At 41.2% G+C, this 23,937-nt stretch overlaps 10 protein-coding genes across 10 annotated transcripts; 5 read left to right on the top strand and 5 right to left on the bottom strand.

Annotated features, from left to right (window-relative positions):
- Positions 1–352: 352 nt before the first annotated feature.
- ATC70_006693 (uncharacterized protein) lies at positions 353–2,391 on the bottom strand (the record flags this gene model as incomplete). Its single annotated transcript, XM_064825965.1, has 3 exons — positions 353–662; positions 722–901; positions 959–2,391. 3 exons carry the CDS (start codon positions 2,389–2,391, stop codon positions 353–355), a joined length of 1,923 nt encoding a protein of 640 aa, XP_064687479.1.
- Positions 2,392–3,734: 1,343 nt separating this feature from the next.
- Positions 3,735–4,829, bottom strand: ATC70_006694 (uncharacterized protein; the record flags this gene model as incomplete). The annotated part of the gene is made up of 6 exons (XM_064825966.1): positions 3,735–3,926; positions 3,986–4,229; positions 4,298–4,394; positions 4,469–4,616; positions 4,674–4,740; positions 4,795–4,829. The coding sequence occupies 6 exons, from the start codon at positions 4,827–4,829 to the stop codon at positions 3,735–3,737; spliced, it is 783 nt and encodes a 260-aa protein (XP_064687480.1).
- A 500-nt stretch (positions 4,830–5,329) lies between these two features.
- On the top strand, positions 5,330–6,868 carry ATC70_006695 (uncharacterized protein; the record flags this gene model as incomplete). The annotated part of the gene is made up of 2 exons (XM_064825967.1): positions 5,330–5,641; positions 5,696–6,868. The coding sequence occupies 2 exons, from the start codon at positions 5,330–5,332 to the stop codon at positions 6,866–6,868; spliced, it is 1,485 nt and encodes a 494-aa protein (XP_064687481.1).
- A 2,233-nt stretch (positions 6,869–9,101) lies between these two features.
- On the top strand, positions 9,102–12,503 carry ATC70_006696 (uncharacterized protein; the record flags this gene model as incomplete). The annotated part of the gene is made up of 5 exons (XM_064825968.1): positions 9,102–10,388; positions 10,440–10,698; positions 10,753–11,879; positions 11,937–12,275; positions 12,336–12,503. The coding sequence occupies 5 exons, from the start codon at positions 9,102–9,104 to the stop codon at positions 12,501–12,503; spliced, it is 3,180 nt and encodes a 1,059-aa protein (XP_064687482.1).
- A 410-nt stretch (positions 12,504–12,913) lies between these two features.
- ATC70_006697 (uncharacterized protein) lies at positions 12,914–14,078 on the bottom strand (the record flags this gene model as incomplete). Its single annotated transcript, XM_064825969.1, has 7 exons — positions 12,914–12,995; positions 13,064–13,126; positions 13,196–13,462; positions 13,529–13,777; positions 13,840–13,907; positions 13,962–14,024; positions 14,073–14,078. 7 exons carry the CDS (start codon positions 14,076–14,078, stop codon positions 12,914–12,916), a joined length of 798 nt encoding a protein of 265 aa, XP_064687483.1.
- A 615-nt stretch (positions 14,079–14,693) lies between these two features.
- On the top strand, positions 14,694–16,276 carry ATC70_006698 (uncharacterized protein; the record flags this gene model as incomplete). The annotated part of the gene is made up of 4 exons (XM_064825970.1): positions 14,694–15,038; positions 15,113–15,232; positions 15,297–15,821; positions 15,884–16,276. 4 exons carry the CDS (start codon positions 14,694–14,696, stop codon positions 16,274–16,276), a joined length of 1,383 nt encoding a protein of 460 aa, XP_064687484.1.
- A 1,590-nt stretch (positions 16,277–17,866) lies between these two features.
- ATC70_006699 (uncharacterized protein) lies at positions 17,867–19,349 on the bottom strand (the record flags this gene model as incomplete). Its single annotated transcript, XM_064825971.1, has 5 exons — positions 17,867–18,262; positions 18,323–18,448; positions 18,512–18,764; positions 18,823–19,117; positions 19,175–19,349. 5 exons carry the CDS (start codon positions 19,347–19,349, stop codon positions 17,867–17,869), a joined length of 1,245 nt encoding a protein of 414 aa, XP_064687485.1.
- Positions 19,350–19,430: 81 nt separating this feature from the next.
- ATC70_006700 (uncharacterized protein) lies at positions 19,431–20,173 on the bottom strand (the record flags this gene model as incomplete). The annotated part of the gene is made up of 2 exons (XM_064825972.1): positions 19,431–19,536; positions 19,602–20,173. The coding sequence occupies 2 exons, from the start codon at positions 20,171–20,173 to the stop codon at positions 19,431–19,433; spliced, it is 678 nt and encodes a 225-aa protein (XP_064687486.1).
- Positions 20,174–20,423: 250 nt separating this feature from the next.
- Positions 20,424–21,839, top strand: OXR1_3 (oxidation resistance protein 1; the record flags this gene model as incomplete). Its single annotated transcript, XM_064825973.1, has 6 exons — positions 20,424–20,595; positions 20,674–20,720; positions 20,774–20,932; positions 20,988–21,161; positions 21,222–21,298; positions 21,359–21,839. The coding sequence occupies 6 exons, from the start codon at positions 20,424–20,426 to the stop codon at positions 21,837–21,839; spliced, it is 1,110 nt and encodes a 369-aa protein (XP_064687487.1).
- A 90-nt stretch (positions 21,840–21,929) lies between these two features.
- Positions 21,930–22,820, top strand: ZWF1_3 (Glucose-6-phosphate 1-dehydrogenase; the record flags this gene model as incomplete). The annotated part of the gene is made up of 3 exons (XM_064825974.1): positions 21,930–22,222; positions 22,275–22,507; positions 22,570–22,820. The coding sequence occupies 3 exons, from the start codon at positions 21,930–21,932 to the stop codon at positions 22,818–22,820; spliced, it is 777 nt and encodes a 258-aa protein (XP_064687488.1).
- Between the last annotated feature and the right edge of the window lie 1,117 nt (positions 22,821–23,937).

Raw genomic sequence — 23,937 nt, forward strand, 5'->3', positions numbered from 1 at the left:
ATAATGAAAGGTTGCCCGGATTTTTTAATTCAGGGCAAAGATCTCTTCATGCTTTACATAGTTCATGTTATAGGCTCGTAAGGCAATGTGTACTGGCTTGTGCGTGAGAGAAAATCAATGCACATACACACAAAGGAAAGCAGGAAAAACTTGATACTAATGAGTGTGTAGAGATGCTGTACGGAATCGCATTAAAAATTCACACACTAAACAAATGCTATCAACATTAGATTGCCAATTATTTGCTTTTAATAATAGAAATATAGTGAGAAACACAGAAGAAAAGGGAGGATGTTTTTTTTTTAGATAGTATGCTGTACAATGAAAGAAAAGAAAGAGAAAACAAAGAAAGTTAAATAGGCTGATGAGTTAATGTTAGACCAAATGAACCAAATGGCGAGTAATTGCTTGCTGTGTTGTTATTGTTGTTATTTTCTGCTGGTATAATATCTTCCATGTATTGATATTTGGTATCAAATGTAACTGTTGTTGTTAAAGGCTCCTCCATTACTCGATTTTTCTTTTTTGTCGCTGTAGAGAGCGTATTGTTTGCAGAGATGTTTGATTTGTTGTTGGCAGAATTTCCATTATCGCAACGTTGTCGCTTCTTGATATTGTCCGTCTTCATAGATAAAGGCCTCTTTTCATGATGTAATTTTAAGCTATCGAAGCAATTCATCAGCACACTGTATTGGAATCAATGTAACGATCCGAAACTTACTATAAACCGCAAGCATTGCACAATGGCGCTCCATCTAAATCACGTCGCCAAAGAGGCGTAGTTGATGTACCACAATTGGAACAAAGAGGTTGAATAATATTCTCATCTTCACCACGAAGATCTTTTCTAGAAGATTGTGGTTTGAGGTATTTCGGTCTAGGCGCATTATGTAATTTAAGACTGTACAGAATGTTAGCAATATGACCATATTAAAACAAGCAAGACAAAGAGACTTACTATAAACCACATGCATTACAAAGTAATTCATCATTCGCTGATCTTCTCCAGAGTGGAGTAGATGTAGTGCTACAATTGCTACAGACAGGCGCTTTTCCTTCCGAAGGCGAGCTATTGATAGCCACTGATCTTTTGTTTGGAGATGAAGATGGAGAAAGGACAGATGTGGGAGAGGAAGATGCGGAGGAAGAGGATCCTCCTAAATCACATGGCAGTGGTGGAGAAGGCGCCCGCGAAGAGGGTAATGATTTAGATTGCTTGTGATGATGTTGATGATGATGGAATTGATGCTGCTGTTGCTGTCGGGGAAGTTGTGGGGCTTGATGATGAGAGAATGTAAATGAGGTACTATGAGAAGCAGTAGGTATAATATTCTTTTTGGTAGTAATCGTTGGAGTAGTAATAGGCTGAGCGAAAAATTGATGTTGTTGTGCTTGTATCACTTGCTGATTTGTCATGACAGGATTGCTTTGTGGTGTGGAAAAGGTGGAGGCTGTCGTCATATAAGGCGTAGTGGGTGTGGATTGAATCATGGAGGATGAGTAATTTGACGATGATGGAATGCTCATACTACTATTGCTACTACTGCTGAAAGTGCTATTGCTGTTACTATTGAGTAGTCTTCCGGCTGTTTCCAATGTCTCTCTGGGTAGTGTCGTTAGTAACTTGTTGTGAAGTGTACCTATAGGAATAGGTGGCATTGCTTCAGATGAAACATACAGGGCAGAGGAATTTTCATTATAGTTATAATCAGTGTAGTCTGGTTGATAAGATGGCGGCTGATATGTAATCGGAGAAGTGCTGTTGCTGCTTGCCTGGGTGAAATCAGATGAAGGCAGAGGCCATGATTGATTTATGATTTGATCCAGTTGTTGAGATGTTGGGCTTTCTTCTGAAGGATCCAAGTAGGCTTGCATGTCACCACTAAACGATTTGAAGATATCGTCTAATTCGATAACCTGATCACCTGCTTGATCTGATGTAAATTGATGAAGCGTAAACTCTTTTTGCCTATCCATGTTTACATTGCTGCTGCTGTTGTTATTGTATAAGCTGAAATCCTGTATTTTTTGCTCTGCTTGCTTCTTTTGCTGTAGGCTTAGTTTCCGTCTGTACTCTGCTTCTAGTTCAGCATGTGTCTTCATGTTCTTTCTCTTTTGTTGCTGTGCTTTGAAATCAAAATCATCTGGAACCCTAAAATTACGAAGCAAAGAAGCAGCGGCAGGGGAAACGGGAGTTGGTTTCTTATTGTCGTTTGTGTTGTGAGCAAACCACAGGCGCCATGAGAGATTCTCTAGTCTTGATCCATTTTCCAGCGAGTCTTTTACTTTGGTACAGACTCTCCATGTCTTGGACAAATCATCAGATGCATCATCATTGTTGAAGGGCAATGATTGCATATTTCCTTTAACTTTTAACACAATGGGCGCCATTGTGGGAATAAATACAGAGAGAGAGAGAGAGAGAGAGAGAGAGAGAGGTATATATAGATTCCTTAAAAAATATATAAGAAGAGAAAGAGAGAGAGAGAGAGAAGAAAGATAAGAATTTTTTAGTTAATATTTGAACGCACACACAGACAGAGAATATGACCTTTTGGCGGAGACAGAATACAAACGCAAGGGGATTCATAAATGTGTATACATTTTTAATGGAATCATGGCGATATATCCTTCCAATCACAGTAGATTACTTTATCATTAGCCAATATATAACAAGAGCATCTCATGTGATTCTATCATGTATAAACTGTGGTATTGTGAATCCAAGGTAGCACAGGTAATATCTGACCTGGCAAAGTGCGGTATTTTGGAGATTATCTGCTTTGAGCTTCAGATGCGGAGAACCCTCCCACCCCTCCTTTTTTAACTGATTCTTTTCCCTGCCCCTTTGTTTATTCACTCAACATGTATAACCATGATTGGCGAGAATAGATTGTGGGGTGAATAAGGTTGAATGGCCTACATGGGAAATCCCCCCAATAGATTTTGTACTGTGTGAATGGCGAAGAAAGAAAAAAGAGATTGTAACAACAACAAACATGTACTTTGTGTTCATATTTTTTCATGATGATCCATGGAACACTTCAATCAGTACTAATATGGAAGCCGAAACTCAACACAAACAAGGGTTATTGTATTCTTTTTACATCATACATCAAGGGTGACATGTCGAGAGCATCTTGAAACTCTTTGATCCGTATTGGTTGCATGTCTATGTACATCTCACTGAAATTATATATTTCCGAGGTGCCTTGTCGCTCAAAAGTGATTAAATCTTTAGTGCCTACCATGGCCATTGTTAATGCCCTCCCACCCCTACCGTTTACAGTCCATTATGATAGCCATGCTTATGTAAGAAGACGACAAAACAAGCGTATGCAAGCATGTACTACATGAAATATGCCAAATGCTGAAAATCATCAAACAAAAAAAAATTGGATTTAGCTGTTTGTGGCAGCAAAATGGAAGCATACATAAATACAACAGATCGATTGTTATTTTAGAATCGTGCACGGCCAAATAGCAACAGTACAAAGCACGGGAGGCAGACAACAAAAGACAACAGCCTATACAGAAAAATACAAGAATGGCCCCCCCCCCTCCTCAAACTTGCCCAATGCTCACCGAAATGCCTCAAACCAAACAGTGTTTACCATTTTCGCAAGATTCCACATTTGCGATTAAATCAACGTTTCCTGTAGATTACAAACAAGCCAACATGTGCGATACGACTGAACAGAAAATATATGATATGCGGTATGCTCTGTTGTGATTTATTCGGGAATGCGTTTGTAGGAACTATTGATCTGTTGAGCCAAGATTTCCGCAGCACCTGGAGTCACAGACTCCTTCTTTTCGTCAACGTTGCGAAATTCAAGGTAATCTTCGACACGGTTGGTCATGACCTGAAGCGCAATTGTATTTTCGACACCTCTGGGAATGATAATATCCGCAGATTTCTTCGACTAGTGTATGGCAAAACGATCAACATCCACACAAAATTCATGCAAACTATGGATCTTACCGGTAAAATGTATTCTTCATACATGGGCTTGACTTTCTCCACATATTCCACCAAGAGTTCTTTGATGGTCAACACGCGCCCATTTCTCACCTTGGTTTTACGCACTCTTCTAGCCAAGCGTTCATCGCTATCCTCATCAATGAAAACCTTCATAAACATCAGATCACATAACTCCTTTTGGTACAGGACCAATGTGCCTTCAACCAACAATACATCTACAGGCTCAATAACGCGTGTGCCTTTTCTAGTTTCAGCCAAGAGAGCCATTGTAAGGATTTATAATCAAAACGCATTAAATTCACAACATATTACCTGGTATGATTTGAAGCATCCCATTCAGGCACAGTGGTTGGCTTACCTGAGAGAATAGATCGAATGGTTTCCTTCAGCAAATCAATGTCGAATACATCTATTTAAGTGGCAAATGACCATGCCGCATGAGTGCTATGCCCACCATTTTTCTTCTTCTCGTGCGCATCTTACCCGGATGATCTGTGTATAATTCGCCTGCCTCGTATTTGATTCTCTCAGATGGTGTGAGTTCTCGATAGAATTGAGTGAGACTGATGAGAGCAACCTTGGTAGCGTGTTTTTTACTCAATCGAGAAGTCAATGCCTCACAAAATGCTTTCTAATCAACATCAGTTTGCAATCCTTTTTCATTTGGTGGTATTTTTTCTTGTATTACTTTTCCAGAGTCTGCACCACCAGCAACGGCGATGGCCATTGGCGTCTTTAAAGAGACCTTAAAGTAGCTGCAATGCAAAGCTGAGCCCTTCGTCTCTGCCCTTCATCCTCGCGATACTTACTTTGGGTCGGCATATTTAGTTGGATCAATCGACATTTGGCCTTTTCTCTCTCTCTCTCTCTCTTTGTGGATTATTCGATGATAATGCGTAAAAAAAAAAAAAAAAAAGCAATAAAAAAATAAAACTAAAAAAATTTATCTTTGGATACAAAACCAATGAGATATCAAGGTGACTTTTTCTATATGAATCAAGGTACCCAATCAACTCATATGAAGGGCCTTTTTCGAATTTTGTTATTTGAACCTATGGCACATTCTTTCTGATTGCATATTTGGCAAAGTTCCCTTTTTTTTTTTTTTTTTTGTATTTAAAAAAATCCTTATATAAAAAAAAAAAGGTTTCCTTTTCTTTTTCTTTTCTCTTTCTCTCATCTTTATTTATTCTTTAAACTTTTTCTTATTCTTGTGATTTACAACAGCAACATCAAAAGCAACAAGAAGCCCCACAACCCCTTGACATTTTGTATTTGATTTTGACAAGAAGCCTCCCCCCCCTTAAACCCTACTCCATCCCATAAATAGTAAACACATATTCAATGATGATCAGTGAACCACAACCATTCGCTCACCCTTTCAATTTCAACGATATTCAAAGAGTCCACCCTCTGTCTGCTTCCCCTGGTTCTTCCGCCTTCTTTCGTGCAACATCCCCTGTTCAATCAACCTCAACTAATATGGATGATGTTACAACAATATTCGTAGTGGGATTCCCCGAAGATATGGCCGAGAGAGAATTCCAAAATATGTTTACATTCTGCCATGGCTTTGAAGCTGCTTCGTTGAAATGGCATTGCAAAGACCAGGACGACGATTCTATCCCCTCCTCAACCAACGGCAAAAAACAAATGGTAAGTAATTACCGTCAGTCTCTCCAATTGGTGAATAATTAACCTTGTTATTAGATTGGATTTGCTAGGTTTCGCACTCGTCTTGAAGCTTTGGAAGCAATCGACGTCTTGAGTGGTAAAAAGATAGATCAAGAAAAAGGCACAGTGCTCAAAGCTGAGATGGCCAAGAAAAACTTACACATCAAGCGAGGATCTGCCACCCAAACATCCACCACATCTTCCTCGACTACGACGTCCACTGCTGCGACAGTTGCCCCGCAATCTGTTGCTGTAAACTCCACTACAAGCCCCAATACATCGCTGGTCGCCTCCTCTCTCGCTACTTCTGAATCCTCCTCATTGAAGAACATGCAGCAACGTTATGACTCTTTCTCTCCTTTACCAAGTGATTTGCTCTCACCTCAAGATTACAAAACTGATTTATTTATTGATCCAAACTTCAATGATTCCCTCTTTGGCATTCGATCTCAGTCTTTTGATCAAGATTTAGGTTTCATATCATCTCGTGCATTTGGCTTAGGTCCAACATCTTCATCCACCATTCAACAGCATCAGCATCAGCATAATCTCTCATCTCATCATCAACACCAACATCAACAGCATATTCAACAACAAAATCAAAATACACAGCAACAACAGCAGCCGCAAAGATTACCCAAATTGATGAACGACGCAGATGAATATCACTACCTTTCAAAGTCTTCTCCTGTTCCCAATGACACCCGTTTTGACAGCGCCAATCTCCTGGAACATGATTTGATGAGAATGGGATCTCTCTCGCTACTTACAAACAACTTGGATTTGAGATCTTCGCCTGGCAGTAGTAGTCTCTCATCTCCAGTTCAACGTTTGCCCAACCCCGCTGATCAAAACCCCCCATGTAATACCCTGTATGTCGGCAACTTGCCACCCAATACGTCTGAGGAGGAACTTCGTCAAGTATTTTCACTCTGCAAAGGCTACCGTCGCATGTGTTTCCGCACAAAGCCTCAAGGCCCCATGTGCTTTGTCGAGTTTGAAGACATTGTTTTCGCATCTCAAGCTTTGAACGAATTGCAAGGGCACAATTTGACAAACTCCGTTAAAGGTGGCATCCGCCTATCCTACAGCAAAAATCCATTATTCATCAAGCCCAACAAGGAAAATGGTTTAATGAGCTTCAAGCAGATGGGCAATGTATTGATGTCTGATCGTACAAGAGATTTTATGTTTGATCCTCAGTTATAATGTCATATATTCGTTTCATCTTTTATTTAAAAATTAGTATCTTAATTTCATAGAAAGCATTTTTTTAATACATACAACAAAGCAATAAAATTAATCCCCCACACAAATACACACACACTTGGTACAGCACTTTTTTTTTTTTTTTTTTTGCTTTTCTGTCTCTCTCCTTCAACCCCTTCCCCCCCCCCCCATAAAAAACATTTTTTATATAAATATATCTCCATTCCACCATTATTATAAAAACATTTCTGTTGTCCATTCCTTGTTTGAAATGATGTTTTGTTGCTGTATCACAGCTGGACATCAAAAAAGTTAATATATCTTGTACCCTGGTGGATTTGAGTCCAGCCCTTTAACTTTTAGCCATGTACCCAATTAAACAGCATGGGGAAGGCAGCAGTTTACCCGGTTTTGCGTAACTCCAAGATGGAATTGGCTCATTGTTGCTTGGGTGCTTGATCGTTGCCTTGTACATTCCAAGATCGGGCATCAAAATAGATGCGCATCGTCTCGCTTTACAAGAAAAACATTCATCATCATCAGCGAAATCTCGATCGAATGTATCATCATTTTGATTTCGACTTGATAGCAATGGCTATTATGTAATTCAGAGGCATCACAATGCGACCACTAGCGTCTTCTCTTCCTTCTGACGACTTTTGTCAAGGCACAACTGCTCTACATCTACCCCTCTTATGTTGCATTTCCGAATGCACTGATCTACTGAATAAAATCATGCCAGAGTTCCTGGAGTATGTATGGTGACTGTTAACACCCTGTCGATGCCATTAATCAAATTTGATGAATATGCAGCTTTTGCTTCAGATGCTGTCGTATCCAAACAGCTCATTTGGGTGAGTGAATAGAGCATTGCAATGATGTTTAATGCGATCGGTTAGAAAGTTTGGTTATGCACTACTGTTGACCGCTTATATTTCCCCAAACGTATAAAAAAATCTAACACGAGGTACATTCCAGCATCTAAACTACATACTGGCGGCTTATTTTATTTGTATTCTTCAGCTGAATAAACTTCAGAAGCATCGATTATCTTGGGATGAGAGTAGCATTGAATATGCCTGCCAAAAAACAAATTAAAATTCCGCTTATTTTCTTTTTGTCCAGGATTGGTCCAATTCTCTTCAAAATCGACTTGGTCTATCTCTTTCGCAAGATTCGACTATATAAACTGTGGTGCTCATCCCACACTCCCTTAAGCTTTCTAAGACTACTTTTCAAGGTGCATGCAATGGTGCCATGTATAATGCATGTCTTGAACAAAACTATTGAGGAATATCGAAAAATACGGAATGAGATTTTCGCCAAAAATGTCGAGGTTTTGTATATAAAGACCTCATAAATAAAGCTTCAGCGGTTGTTTTGGATCTGTAGAAACATTTTGACTCAATACATGCCATAGTAAAAGTCTTCATTTTCAAGGTGAAAAATGCAATCGTTTGATTTTCGATGAAAACCATGAGGTATCCCTCATGCTTTTTAGTTGATTTCTGGCCATGTTTTTTGGGTCTTCAAAAAGTCGAGCAAAGGTGTCAGGAAGTTAGTGCTATGCGAGAGCAAGAGTTTGGTGCTGTTCTGGTGGTCTGAAGCGGTTTTTAGGACGAGAAATTACGGCTCAGACACCAAATTTTGCTGTATCTCGCTAGGCATTGAGTAACTGGAAGCAATGCAAGTATGCTATCTGCTTGTGTACTGCGTCGTTATTTAGGGCGATGATAATACAGCACTCTCCACGAGACGGTATTGTTGGGCGTTCGTTGTTACCCAGTACGTGCCTGATATGGCATGTCGATCTGCTTGGACAACTCAATGCTCTATTGGATGCGGTATAGCGCAGCATTTCGCAGTAAATCGCTCGGTGCTGCGTGTCAAAACTAGGCGCCTTCTCCCATGTACACACTTTTCATTCCACCCTAACAATGAATCTTGATCAAATATGATTCCATGCAATTAAATATGCCTGTCAAGTTTTGCGCAATCTAACGCACAAGACATACCGCTTGATCTCTCGCAAAGTTTCATTGAAAAAGAGTCGATTATCGGTCATGATTCAAAGGACATGCGCAATAGTTCATTTTTCGCTCTAAAAAGGGATTCATCCCTTATTGGCTGGTCATCAAAGAAACTTTTTTTGATTGATTGTATTTGTTTTAGAATATTCTTCCAGTTAATTCTCTTCTTTCACTTCAACCATCCCTATCTACGACAAAAAGAAATGAGCGAACCTGAATATCAAGTGTTGGAAATTTCAGATACTGAAAGCGATTTCTATGGTACGCCCAACATGGAGGCCTTTGGCAGCGACTCTCCTGTTGTGTTAGATGACAATAGCACACCTCAAGATATCGATAGTCCAAGCGCTTCCAGCTTTGTACTGGATCTCACCGCTGCGGATGACTACGATGTAGTACTCAGTATCAGTGACGATGAAGACGGCGCCAGCGATAAAAAGAAACTGAACATGGCAGGTTCTAGTGCACACAACAGTATTTCATTAGATGACGACGCATATGCATTTTTTGTCGAAGCAGGTCTAGAAGATCCAGATGAATTGAGCAAGTTTGGCATCAACATTGATGAAATCAACGCACAAAGACAAATTGCAGAAAAGCTGGAGTTAGAAAACAAGCGAGATCGTGAGTTTGCCCTTGAGCTACAACGACAATTGGAAGGCAGTAGCTCCACAAGCGCAGCTGCATCATCATCATCGCCATCATCAAGTGCACCATTATTATCAGATGGAGGGCCTTATCGAAATGCATCCTTCATGTCACAAACGTCATTGAAGCGAGAGATAGACGCTATCGACCGCGGAGAGAACAAAAAGATCAAGTTCGGTTCCAACAGCAAAGACAAAACACCCTTTGAGATCATTGACGACGACGATGATGATGATTGCATTGATCTCACCAGTGAAACCCCAATTGCTTATGGAAACTTTCACTACTTGACTGACTCTGATGAAGAGGATAGCGATTATGATGTGCAGGATTACCTTAGCAACCCCATATACGGCTACCCTTCTCATCCATATTTCTTTGGTACATCAGACGGTACTGGCAATTCTACACATCAAGACAGATCTCAATCATCATACAACATCATGGCTAGTGTTCCAGGACGCCTTGCCGACGTTCCAATGCCTCGCATGCAGTCAGCAGCCACAGCAGCGTCATCCAACAGCTTTACAAGTCTTCTTCAATCACATATGGCAGCGATTGCAGCTCAACAGAGTGCAAAGAAGGGCTACTATGCTAATCCGCATCTTCCTTCCCTGTATTCAAGACCTTTGGGTCAACAGGAAACTGAGCGTGAGCTCCGTGAGTTGCTAGAGAATATTGTTTCTGACGAGCCGCCTCCACCTGAAGATCGCACTGGTACTCCCGATGGCTTGTCAATCACACTGTTGGAGCATCAAAAGATTGGCTTGCAATGGATGACCAAGATGGAAAATTCCAATAACCGCGGTGGTATTTTGGCTGACGATATGGGCCTCGGAAAGGTAAGAAGAGCAATAGCTATGAATGCACTGTATGTACCAACCTTATGATAGACTATTCAAGCCATGGCAACCATCGTACAAAACCCATGCACTGATTATGCAAGTGTGGACCATGGTGAGATTGAACCTGCCAACAGCCGTCTTGGACAAGGCGAATTGAAGATCAAGGCCACTTTGATTATATGTCCAGTGTCGCTGATGGATCAATGGCGCAGAGAGATTGAAGAAAAGACCAGTCCTAGACTGAAGGTGCTCGTCTTTCACGGTAGCCATAGAACAAGCAACCCTCGCCATTTGGCTCTTTACGATGGTAAGCCCAAATTATGCAGTATCAGTGCGTTGGTATTAAATCTTTTCTCTTTAGTAATCATCTCGTCTTATGCTGTCACTGCATCCAATTTCAAGGAAAGTAGCTTGGGCCCCTTCCACAAGATTACCTTCCACAGAGTCATCTTGGACGAAGCACATACCATCAAGAACAAGCAAACAGCAGCTGCGCGTGCATGTTGTCTGATCGACGCCAACTACAGATGGTGTATGACTGCAACTCCCATCCAGAACAAGATTGAGGAGCTGTTCTCTTTGCTCAAGTTCTTGCGTATCAGACCTTTCTGCGACTGGGAAGAATTTAGAGACACCATTGCGAAGCCAATGAACACTGGCTACCACAAGAAGGCTATGCGCGTTGCTGCTGTACTGATGAAGGCCATCTCACTGCGTCGTTCCAAGAAGGCCCTGATTGACGGACGTCCTATCCTCGACTTGCCAGAAAGAAACGTCCACATGACCCACATTGATTTCTCGCCAGACGAAAGAGTCCACTACGAGTACGTCAACCAGCGTGCTCAAGCAAGATTCAACAAGTATTTGAAACAAGGTGTCGTCATGAAAAAGTACTCTTCCGTGTTGGTGCTCCTGTTGCGTCTTCGTCAGGCTTGTTTGCATCCCCATCTCACATTGACCGAAGGCGAATCTGAGCCACAGCAAGGCGAACAAGGACTATCTGAAGAGTTTCAGGAGCAGGCTGCCAAGGACATGAGTGCAGAGGTCATTCAACGTTTGTTGAGCGACAGTGCCACTCTCAGCGACATTGAGTGTCCCATCTGTATGGATACTGCTCAAGACGCTCAAATCCTCAAGGGCTGCGGCCATATTCTGTGCAAAGAGTGTCTTGATTCCTACATCAATACCAATGATGGCAGCCACAAGCGCTGTCCCCAGTGTCGTGGTGAATTAAGCATGAACAAGTTGGTCGGCGTGGAGGTCTTTATCAAAGTCCATGCACCTCACCTGTTGGAAGAAGTCAATGAAGATGCAGAGGAAGAGGAAGAGGGGAGAATTGCCAAGGAAAAGGAACAAGAAGCACTGCAAAGAGTACAAGAGTATGTGTCCAGTGCCAAGATTGACAAGATGATTGAGATCCTGGATACCACTGCTTCAGAAACTGGCGGACAAGACAAGACGATTGTGTTTTCTCAATTTACTGGCTTCGTAAGTGCTGTAGACTAGCTTCTCTCGGGATGTTTGATGCTAATTATGTGTGTATAGCTTGACTTAATGCATCGGCCATTAAACGACAGAGGATACAAATACCTTCGTTATGACGGTTCCATGGATATCAAGCAACGCGCAGATACTGTTGGCAAATTTTTTGATGACCCCGAAGTCAAGGTCCTGCTCGTCTCTACAAAGTGTGGTTCTTTGGGTCTGAACTTGACTTGTGCCAATCGTGTCATCTTGATGGATGTCTGGTGGAATCCTGCACTGGAGAATCAAGCCATTGACCGCGTTCATCGTATTGGTCAATCCAAGTCTGTAGACGTGCATCGTATCTTTATCAGCGACACAGTAGAGGATCGCATCTTGACATTGCAAGCGAAGAAGCAGGTAAGCGGCTTGTTTTTTTTCCATTTGTTGAAGATTCATGTAATTTTGACATTGCACTAGACTATCTCTGATGGCGTGTTGGGAGAAGGCTCTACTAACGATTTCAATCGTTTGGGTGTACAAGAGTTGCTGTATCTTTTCCGTGGTGGTGATTTACCTGATACTGAGTCTGGCCCATCTGGATCTTCAGCAGCAGCATCGGGTGTTGCATCCAGCTCCAGATCCTGAAAAGCTCCTCCCCTCACTTGATGTACATAATTTATCGCCCATTCAACATTGTTCATACCCTCATCTTTCAACTTGCATGACTCAATTACTTGTATGTGTATGAGTGCGTGCAGGACACCTTTGTGCAAATTACATATACTTTAAATACGATGTGTCTCTCTCTCTCTATTGAATCAATAAACACGAAAGTTTTCATCAATGCCCGCTCAAACAGACGCATGAATTTGACATGAAACAGATCAATGATACAATTATTACAACAAATGTCAAAACTGCTTTATACGGAAGGGCCATTATTTTATTGTTTTAAGTGCCATTGTGATAAATGATGTAGAAGAAGAAAGAAAGAAAGACAAATAGATGTATAATCAAAGTTTAGAAAGCTATATATTGTTTGTAAGGAAGGACACCTAGTTCTTGGATTTTTTCTTTGTAGTACCCGAACTGGAAGCCTTTCGCTTTAAAGCAGATGATTTATGCTCTTTGGCAGATCTGTTATTATGAAATCGTCAGTGTCAAAATGTGTTTATACTAGTATCCAAATGTTGGCATTGACTTACTCGGACTCTCCCTTGGTAGCTGCTGCTGCTTGTACACGAGTAGATCGACGAGTAGGCTCAGTTCTGGAAATGTCAATAAACGCATTATGTTAGGGATGGATGATTCAAACGTATCCCACCAGCTTTGCTTACTTGGGCTTCTCGACTTTCTTGGCTTTAGTAGATGCTTTGCGTTTGGGAGTCTCGGCTTTCTCTGCATTGCTTTCCTCCTCCTTCTCGTTGACATTTGACTTTTTGTTAGACTTTGATTCGTCGTTACGTGCCGTTTTAGCTGCTCCATTGCTAAATTTTTCCTTATCGTCACCGTTTCCTTCCTTGTCTTTCTCGGTATCAACGCTCTCCTTGGTTTCCTTGGCTTCCTTGGTTTCAGTACCATGCTTATTAGTTTCATTGTTTTTCCTATAAAAAAAAAAAGCAAGGTTCACATCAAATTGAACAAGATGTTGTCAAAGAACCATAATTTACTTGTCGGTTGTTTTAGATGACTCTGCATCTTTGGAGGACGATATGGGCTTCTGCTTACTATCCTCCTCTTCATCACCTTGAGAGCCTTTTCCTTCAGCCTCTTCTTCGTCTTTAGGAAGCTCGCCATCGGCCCATGCTTCTCGGATGCGCTCTTGGTCCTCTTCCCTGATAGTATCAAATCCACTCATTTCTTCGGGCTCAGACATGGCTTCTCTCATATTGGCAAGAACTTTGGGAGTGGTGCATAGCCTTTCACATGGTGTCAATTGCGTATTTTTTTTTTGTGTTGATCCGTACAGTAAGTAACTTACCAATGGCGCCAAGTGACACGAGCAGTACCTCCGATGTCCGTTTCGACACCAAGTCGCAATGCACCTTTCTAAAGCACTTGTAAGCAAAATGTGATCAAGATGATCCTTTATGCTGCACTTACAGCAATAGTATGATTTTCAGATATACAACCTTTCTTGGGCCCTTTGCAAACACTACGATCACTCTATAGGCACCAACAACATCAGGCATTGATAAATGTTGACATTTTTACCCTCATGTATAAACGTTACCTTTGCGTACTAGTTGGTAAAATGAGAGAGAAGGAGATTAGCTATGCTGTAATTGAGATGAATGAAGCAAATACAACTTACTTCGATTAAATAAACCATGCTACGTTTTGAAAGAAAAGAAAAACAAGACAAGAATATTTAAAAAAGAGAGAGAGAGAGAGAGTGGTAAAAAGAGATTTTGATTGTCCAAGATGTAGGCGTATTTGTCGTTTGAGTGACGCAAAGTGAACGTCTTCTCTCTTCTTCACTCTCTCGCTCTCTTGCTTGGCCAATGAAACCATAAAAAATTGATATATATATATACATATAGACTCTTCATCATCTCTTACATAAAAGAAGAAATCTCTGTATACCATGCATGAGACATCTATCATCATTTTTCGGCTGCAGTCATCTGGCTTCTGTATTCCCTGTAACAATGCTCTTTTTCATGTTGGAAACCAGCGTGTATTACGTGTATATTCCCTCTTCTGGTAATTTTTGCGCATAAAACTCTTTACGATTACACAAGCTGGCATTCAAGCCGACACAAATTTATAAAGCATGATTGCTCAGGTACTCAATGTCTTTCGATTATTTTTTTTAAGAGCACCACATTTACAATGCTATCTTTGGTCAAAGCTGTATCATTGATTGTTCCTCTTGTATCTCTTGTCGTGTACCAAGCAGCCAGCAAGCCAAGTTTTCTCAGTCTCCCGTGTGCCGTGGTGGGATTCGACTGTCCTTCTCATATTCCGGTGCATGGCTTTGTAGATGACGAATATAAAGAAGTGTACGACCTTTTTGTGGATAACATCAAGCAGGGTCATGAAGTGGGTGCTAGCCTCACTGCTTACGTTGACGGAAAGCAGGTCATCAGTCTTCAAGGTGGCTGGCAAGACGTCGAGAACAAGATTGAGTATACAAACAATACTTTGCAGATGGTCTTTTCGTCCACAAAAGTCCTGGTAAGTGCGCTTATGTGTCCATGCTTACTGCATTTCCCACGAGGCAAAAAACATTAATAAATAAACTAACGTAGGCTGCTATTATCATTGCTCAACTGGTGGATCAAGGACTACTGTCTTACGATGAACGCATCGCAACGTATTGGCCCGAGTTTGCTCAAAACAACAAGGAGAATGTTACCCTGATGGATCTGGTAAGCAGGTTCAAGTGTGCTCGATTGTGGCAAAACTGCTTACAAAAGAAATTTACCCATGTAGATGAGACACACAGCTGGTGTGGGTGCATTGGACACTCCCATTTCTTTGGCCAATGTCACTGACTATGCTACCTTTACCAAAATCTTGGCCGAGCAGCCTCACAACTTTGGCGGCATCCCAACACATGCTTACCATGCCATCACGCAAGGATGGTATCAGAATGAGATTATTCGTCGTGTCGATCCTCAGCACCGCACCATTGATGATTTTGCCCGAGAATTCAAGGATAAATATGGTTCAGAGTGGTACTTGAAGCCAGATGCTACCGAGGGCGTAGATCTTTCTCGCATTGCTCCTTTTTACTCAAGACCTTCTTACCAAAAGTTGATTGGTCTCGCTACTGCCGTCTTGAATCCTTTTACTGACAAGACCTTTCTCAAAGCTCTATTTGACAAGAACAGCCTATTCACAAAGACAATTATTCATGCAAATATCGGTCAGAAGAAGGGTATTATGAACAATCGTGATCCTGAAACACGAGCCATTGAAGGACCCTCCTATTCCGGTCATACAAATGCGGATTCTGTAAGTTCACACCATGTACTACTAAACAGATTCGGCTTATGTAACAATGTTTATGTACGTAGATGGCTAAACTTGCAGCAATGATGGCAAACAGAGGCAAGGCCATTGTCGAAGGGGAGCCTGATCTTTTTATCAACGATTCTACCTACCAAGAAGCTACTGCTTTTGTTGCCAGTGAGGTAGATGCTGTGTTTCCTCAAATTGTAATTCACAATCAACGTGGTGGATTCATGGCTTTCCCAAACGAGGGCTTTTTTGACTTATCTGACAAGGAAACTCAATTTGTAGGTGGTGCAGGTGCAGGAGGATCTCTGTTCGTTTGGAATGAAAAGTATAATATTGCATTTGCTTATGCCATGAATGGATACAATGACAACATTGATACGGATAGAAGGACAAAGCTGGTTGTCAAAGCAATTTTTGAAAAGGTCAAGAAGCAAAAGAATCTGAAATAAACGTTATTACTTTTTGTGAATCATCTTCACTATATATATCTTCACTATGTATTTTCATTATATATACAAGGACATAATAATGCGTCTAATTCAACACTTGATAACATTGATTTATAGGGGAGATTTACCGTAGCGAAGCAAAGGTGCAAAACCTATGACAACTAAGCATCTAATCCAGCATTTGATAGCATTGATCTCTACGAGGGCTTGATTGCAGCAAAGCGAATATGCAAAACCATAGTATTCAAGCAGCAAATTCGGGTTTTCATTTCCATTGTTAATAAGCTTACCAACAACATAGCGCATCAAAATTTGCTTGAATCAGCTTTACCGAAATCAATATGCCTCCTATTCGAATTAAAAATTGCTCAAGCTACAGAACTGTCTTTCCAGTGAATTGCAGTTACCAAAGATGCGATTTATGCCGTGTAAATAAACTCTATAAAGCCATACATAACCAAATTTGACAGCTTTCCAGCCTTCATGTATTGACATGTAGACCTTTATGAGCCACCGGAATGACACCAAACAGTTGTACTTGAGTAGTAGTAACTTCATGATACCTTTGCTCAACTTTTTGAAGACCCAAAAAATATGATCAAAAATCAAACGATTGCATTTTTCACCTTGAAAATGAAGACTTTTACTATGACATGTATTGAATCAAAATGTTTCTACAGATCCAAAGCAACCGCTGAAGCTTTATTTATGAGGTCTTTATATACAAAATCTCGGTGTTTTTGGCTAAAATCTCATTCCGTATTTCTCGATATTCCTCAATAGTTTTGTTCAAGACATGCATTATACATGGCACCATTGCATGCGCCTTGAAAATAGTCTTAGAAAGCTTAAGGGAGTTTTTTTTTTTTTTTTTTTGTAGGGGAGTCGAGCTCCAGGTTTTATTTGAAGTCCTTTAGATGTCATACTGAGGGATAGAAAAGACTGTTGGTGGACCCAATGTCTGCAATGAAGGGGAATAAGATATATAATGAACTAAGTTGGGAAAGAAATCTACAACTAATCAGGTGCGACACCTAGAGCCAATACAATCATGCAAATCGTCAAAATATAGATACTGGATAAGAGCACAAAACACCAAACGAGGACATCAGTACTACGTCAAAATAATCACCAGAAATGCATTCACTGAGATTTGAACCGGGATCATCCAGATGGCATGTTGGATGCCTAACCATTTCGCCCTACCACCACGGGCGCAGCTTAAGGGAGTGTGGGATGAACACCACAGTTTATATATTCGAATCTTGCAAAATAGATAAATCAAGTCGATTTTGAAGAGAATCTGGCCAATCTAAAGCAGTTGGATTTTCGGAGCTTTAAGGTTTTGGCTGCTGGCAAGAATGACAGAAAGGTACTACTAAAAAAAAAGCTTTGCCTGACTACTGCACTTGACCTCTGTTGCGCGTATTCGCAACTGATAGATTTAACGGTTGAAATTGCCCATTAGATGAGAAACATATACGAAATACAACATTGTCGCCTCATTCACATTGTAAATAATACGTTGAGTGTGAATTGGAATTGTAAAGCACATAAAGCACAGCACTTTATTTGTATCTGATGCATAATTTACATGTTGAGTCTTTCAAAAACATACTCCTTCTCATCTCCAGTAAAGGGAACACCCAATTCAATCAACTTTTTAAAGGCATTGGCAAAATCGTCAAAGAAGACAGCAGTATCCTTTGCATACAACTCGAAATAAGGCTTCAGCTTTTCATCCTCCAACATGGTGATTTCAATAGGCAACATCATGACTTCGGGGTTGGCTTTATCAACCCATTGCCACAATCCATTAGGAAGATCTCTCTTGACCCATTCACGCGAGGTGATGGCCTTGTAATATTCATTGGAGAAGAAAGTAGGTGCTTCTTGCCATGGTCCATCATAACCGCTGCGATCAAGATGGCATCTACCTAAAGCATGGCCGCCAATCAATGCGACAATTTCGTGATCATTGAATCCCTAATATGTAGAGTGTTATGTACTGGTTGATAATCGCATAATTTAATTTGCCAACTTTACCATACGATAAAATACATCACGCACATGATCAGCCTTTTTGGATCCATCAGGAAGACGACCATCTGGGGTGCATTTATTATCACCTTGATCTCTGCGACCAGGTCTCCATTTGATGTTAGGGCCGCCCTAAATACATTCATTTTAATACACTGCAACATGATCATGCGATAGCACATATACAAAACTTACAAGCTCTTGGATAGCTACAACACCACCTAGAGTATACATGTCACCATAACTAAGTTCGGGATACTTTGGCTTAATATGCTTTTCAAGAAGATTACGAGCGACTTCCAAGCCATTGTTAGCAGCATGTTCTGCCTCGGCTCTAAAACGCATTGTACCACCATTACTACCGCCAGAGCCATCCTCCGCATTGTAGGTGCCAGATGAATGCCAGGCAAGACGCAAGAGAACGGGCCCGTATGATCCATCATCATAGCTAAACCACAGTTAGACACTTCCTCTCCTCTTCCCGTATCAATGTCAAATATACTCACTCTTCATTGGAATCTAACAACTCGGCAATGTCATTGTAGACCTGTTGATAATTGATATTCTTCTCAGGAGCTGTCTTTTTGGAATCATCAGGCTTGTTGGTGGGTTCCTTTCTAGTGTTCATATTGTCCTTTGATTCTGATTCACTCCTGGGTTTAGGATCTTCCTTCTTCTCCTGTGCTTTTGAAGAAGGTGCGTTTGCAGTATTCTCGAGTTGTTCTTTATGGACAGCTTGATCAATCTGGTCTGCTCTCTTTTTTTGATAATACGTATAAGCAGCACCGAGGGAAATACAACCTGCCCGCGTGCACATGATGAGTCTTTGTTACGGCCATTATAGCGGGTATTGCTTACCAATCCATAGCAAAGGATTAGATCCTGAACCATTGTTTCCTGCTGGAGGAGCTGTTGCGTAGTTACGACGCAGGATGATTGATGTACGGACATTGGTAGTCAATGCTGATGGGCGGACGAATTGACGCGCTCCGTACCGACTTGCTAGACAGCCAAGTGAACGTAATGAAGACATTGTTTATGGTTTAATGTAAGAAAGAGTTGTTTGGAAAATAGAAACAAAGAGAGAAGCTGCATTTGACATTTTATTTGAAGACTATAATTGTTTTCTAAGCAGGGGTTTTAAACCATAGAAACGAAAGATGGGGCAATCATTACGTTTGCGCTTGAAGAATCGGAGCACTTTGATCCTGGAGAGAGATCTAAAAATACACGCATAATAGCTGATGAAATGTTGTCATGGCTCACGTTGTGCGCTGTTCTTTACCTTAACGATGCTCTATGAACATATCTGTGGTCTTGTGATTTTTGCTCTTGCTCCTCCTCCGAAGAACCATGAATAGCAATGGACGAAGCATTCGTCATAAACCGTTTGGAACGCACATGTTCTGACTCTTGCAATATTTGGCGTGTATCTTCTGTAGCGACGTCATGCTCGTTTAAAACCTCTTGAAATCGATTCTGCAAATCATAAAACTCTGTTTTCCATTGAAAAAGGGCCTCCTCAGCAGAGACTAGCTTCTTGGCCAAGCCATTGATCTGCTCCTGCAACACTTTCAGTTCTTGGCTGCTGTGTTCTCTGACCAAATCAGTTTGATAGGATGGCATGCTTCTGAGGGATGACAGGTTGGAGTGCGAAGAGGCTCGGCCGGATGCGTTGGGAGAGGAGCTGGAAGACGGCATAGACCACACTAGGATCGGCATAGACAGTCTGTTCTTCTGACATCTCTTTCTGAACCTGATGCTGAGGGAAGGTGTCTTCATAGTGCGTAGAGTGAAAGGAAAGATGTTGCTCATAGCTGGCTTGTTTTCATCAGGATTATATAGCCGGCTATTCATTGTTTAGTTGATTATTCAACGGGATAACAGTCTTCTAAATGAGTGCATTGTTATCAATGCAGATCATCGCTATTGCTAGCACTTCACCACATCAAAAAGCACTCACCCCATTGAAACCCCACCACGTCTTGTGTGCGGGTGTTTCCAATTGAAATGAAAATTCTTTCCTGCCCTGTCCAATGTATTTATTACAGACTCCCTTTTTGCCAAATTATATATTCTCCTTTTAGTTCCACTTTCTCTTGAAACAATGGATGCCAATTTAGATTTGAAAGATTCTCGCGTGCCTACCTTCATCCCTTTTAAGCAAGAAAAGGCAGACAAGCCAGTGACAAAACCCGCCACCAAAAGAAAGAGAACTGCAAAGAATGACACTGCCGCCAAACCTCAAAAGAAAAAGGCACTCAAGTCAGTTAAAAAAGGTAAATTCGGTAGGACTCTCTTATGGTTACATGCCGTGGTTACATGGTGCTAAATCATCAAACTTTAAATTTATGTAGCAAAGCAGGTTTTCAAAGAAGAGTCTGTTCAAGAGGAAAATATCAAGGTGAGTGGCACTATGTGAGACAGAGAGCAAGGGCAGAGCTAACATGTATGCAGCCAAAGGAACCTGAGGCTCGCCATGTGTGGATTGGTGCAGTAACAAACGAAGAGAAGGGTGCGTTTTCCATCTACCACGGCGAAAACGATAAGCGCAATTACACTGAGGTTTATGAAAAGAAGGACCAACTGGAAGATTTAGAATATGCCTACGTTTTGGTGAGTATAGTGTACGAAGCGGTCGAATGCATGGTATACTGAGAAGCCATTTCAGGGTGCTCTCAAGGCTGTGAAATCAGCAAAATCCGATAGCACACCTCTGATTGTCAACACTACTTGCAGAGATTTACCAAGAGCTATTGATGGCAAGGCAAAGGCCTTCCATTACGAATGCATGGCCAATGAAATCCGTGATCTGATCACTGATAGAGAGGAACCTTTATCTGTGGTAAATAGTAGAAATATGCTGTGCGGTTTATACGTGAAATGTAACCATCTTTACTGCTAGCGTCATATTTCAGGAAGACATGCCGCAGATGAACAAAAAGCAGCTTTGGCACTGGCATTGGAAGCTTTGAAGGCTAGGTAAAATGATGGCAAAAGATATGGGAAACATGGGGACACGTATTGATCTTGTCACTCTAGTGAAGCAGAGAAACAAGTCATTGAAAACTTGACAGTGGGGGAATTGACTCATGTCGTTGTTGAAGAGGTGTCTGGGGAATCAGAGCAAGTCGTCAAGGAGAAGGAAGACGAAGCTGTTGTGTCCTCAACATCCAACGACGAGCAACTAAATCGCATTGTAGAAGATGCCATTGACGCTGCTGCCCAAGTCAATGCTGAGACAATTCAAGAAGCTGTAGAATCCGCAATTGCTCCCTCCACACCAGCAGCCAACAAAGATGTCATTGTGGAAACACAAGTAGAGACCACCGTTGAAACGACAGTTGAGGTAAACGTCATTGAGACTCAAGTGGAACTATCAACCGCTGAGCCCATGGAGCTGGTAGAAGAGGAAGAGCAAGAGCAAGCTCCAGAAGCACCAAAGTCATCCTGGGTTACTGTGTTGGGTCTTCAAAGCATCATCAACGTTTTGAGTTCACCTTTCAAAGCTCGTAGAAACTAAAGGTGGTCACTATCATAACCAAACTATTAAACTATTTCAAATGCCATATAAACCTTTTCTTCTGATAATAAAACACCCTTCATCTACAAAATGTCTATTTTACTACACCCCTCTTTAATTGACAATGTTCAGCTTTTATCTGATATGCGCATTAACAATGTCCCGTTCATGCCTGCGTTGCCACTGACAGAAATTGTAAAGGCCCTGTTAAATGTCTATGCATACAGATCGGCATTAGGAGAGCAGCATGTCAAGCGAGTTACCTGGTTGCAAGGATTCTTAGCGTGCATTGTTTTGGGCTCAGCAGGCTCATGTACTGTTGCAGTGATACGAGGAGAGCCTCTTGGTGTTATCTACAAAGATGAATTCTGGATATTATATGGGTAGAATTTCGTTTGACATTGCTGTATACTTTAGCTCACATGTTTATCGTAGCATCGTCTACTGGCTCATGTTTTCCAACGAATTCATGCATTTATTGATTCACCGTTTATTTTTAGCGTTTCCTTTGGTTCATAGACTGTGTATTTGTCTTTCCGGCATCAATCGAGGCTATTCCCTGGTGCAGTATGGCATAGATGGTGTGGCAAAGTCAGCAGGAATCGATGCAATGGTAGGTAGACTTTTATGTGGCACAATAGTAGGCTGTGGTGCTGGATTCTGGTTTGGTAAGTCAAGTGAATATCACCAAAAATCGCTTTGATGCATACAGCTGATATGCGTATTTAAGAATTATTCAGCCTTGGTCAACATGAATGGAAATTAATAACGCCTAAATCGTTCTTGAGTCCATCCGCTAATGTCAAAATCTCATTCTGGACATCTGTTGGATATCTAACATTCTCTTCATACTTGAGCAATGATCATGAGGCGCATGCAATGGGCTCACTGGCATTTGCTTTGCTGCTTGTATTGAATCATTACTATACCTCACACAAATGCAGAGATGCTCAACGCGTAAAGGAGGGTAAAGCTGACTAGGGCAATTGAGACTTCTTTGAGACACCAACGCTGGCTCAGCCGGCTCATATGGGGGGGTTGTTTGTCTGTAAATATGATGCAACGATAATATAAAGCTTGTATTCATTATTAGTCAAATCATTGTTGCGCGTCTAAACCGTTTTAGGCCTTGAATGCAATTAAATTCTAAACTGAACAAAGTCTGCATGATTTTCGTATTTGTTATATTGTTACCATGGATATTTTAAAAAAGCTCTGTGCTATACAAATTGTTTGATTCTATGGACTTCAATGCGTTCTTTAACATGGCGAACTTGAACATCATATCGCCAATATGTTGACGTGATATTTCAATGAACTTAGAGAACAGCTGGCATCATAGGTCCATCCTTTAAACAGCCATTCAATATGTGAGCAAAAGCGATTTGGCTACTTGTACATCGAAGTACTGTCATTGCAAAAAGGCAAATATGCTAAAAACCAGAAGGATACTCTTGATATGACGAATACTGCGCCTCTACATGTCTCTTTGATGTACAGGCACAATACGTATCGCCGAGAATCCGACGCAACGATATGTACATGATGGTTCCCTTGATATAGTGATATTACGACGTGGTGCGTAATCTAATACACCTGTATTTATCCGCACTTGCCAATTTACGCATTGGCACGTTTTGTGTTTCAAACAAACTGCACATCTATAATTGTACGGCGGAGGAGAGCCAGCCCTTTTTTGCTTGGGAATCATGATATTTGGATGTATGGGAACGGGAGTCAAGGACCTCCCGTGACGCCCGTTCGTCTTAGTAATCAAATGCATCTCTTCAGGATAAACGCTAAAGACACTCTGTACTGCGGTGATCTTGTTGTATAGAGCCCATTTTTCGCTGATATATAACTACTGGCGAGAAAAAAGACGCATCATGGATACATCATCGTTCTCCTGCACCTTGGAAAGTTGGGCCGAGATTCTCTAGTTGGTAGCAGCAGTTGACTGATTTGCATTCAATGATAGTCATTGCGATCGAGTTACGACAATAGCCTTTTATGGTCATTATGCTCTAGGGTCATTCATGTGTCTGTCGAATTAATAATCAAGGCAATCTCAATTCACCGTGTACAACCATGCTATTTT

The sequence above is a fragment of the Mucor velutinosus genome (assembly GCF_035048745.1).
Source record: "Mucor velutinosus strain NIH1002 chromosome Unknown tig00001547, whole genome shotgun sequence".
Classification (NCBI taxonomy): Eukaryota; Fungi; Mucoromycota; class Mucoromycetes; order Mucorales; family Mucoraceae; genus Mucor; species Mucor velutinosus.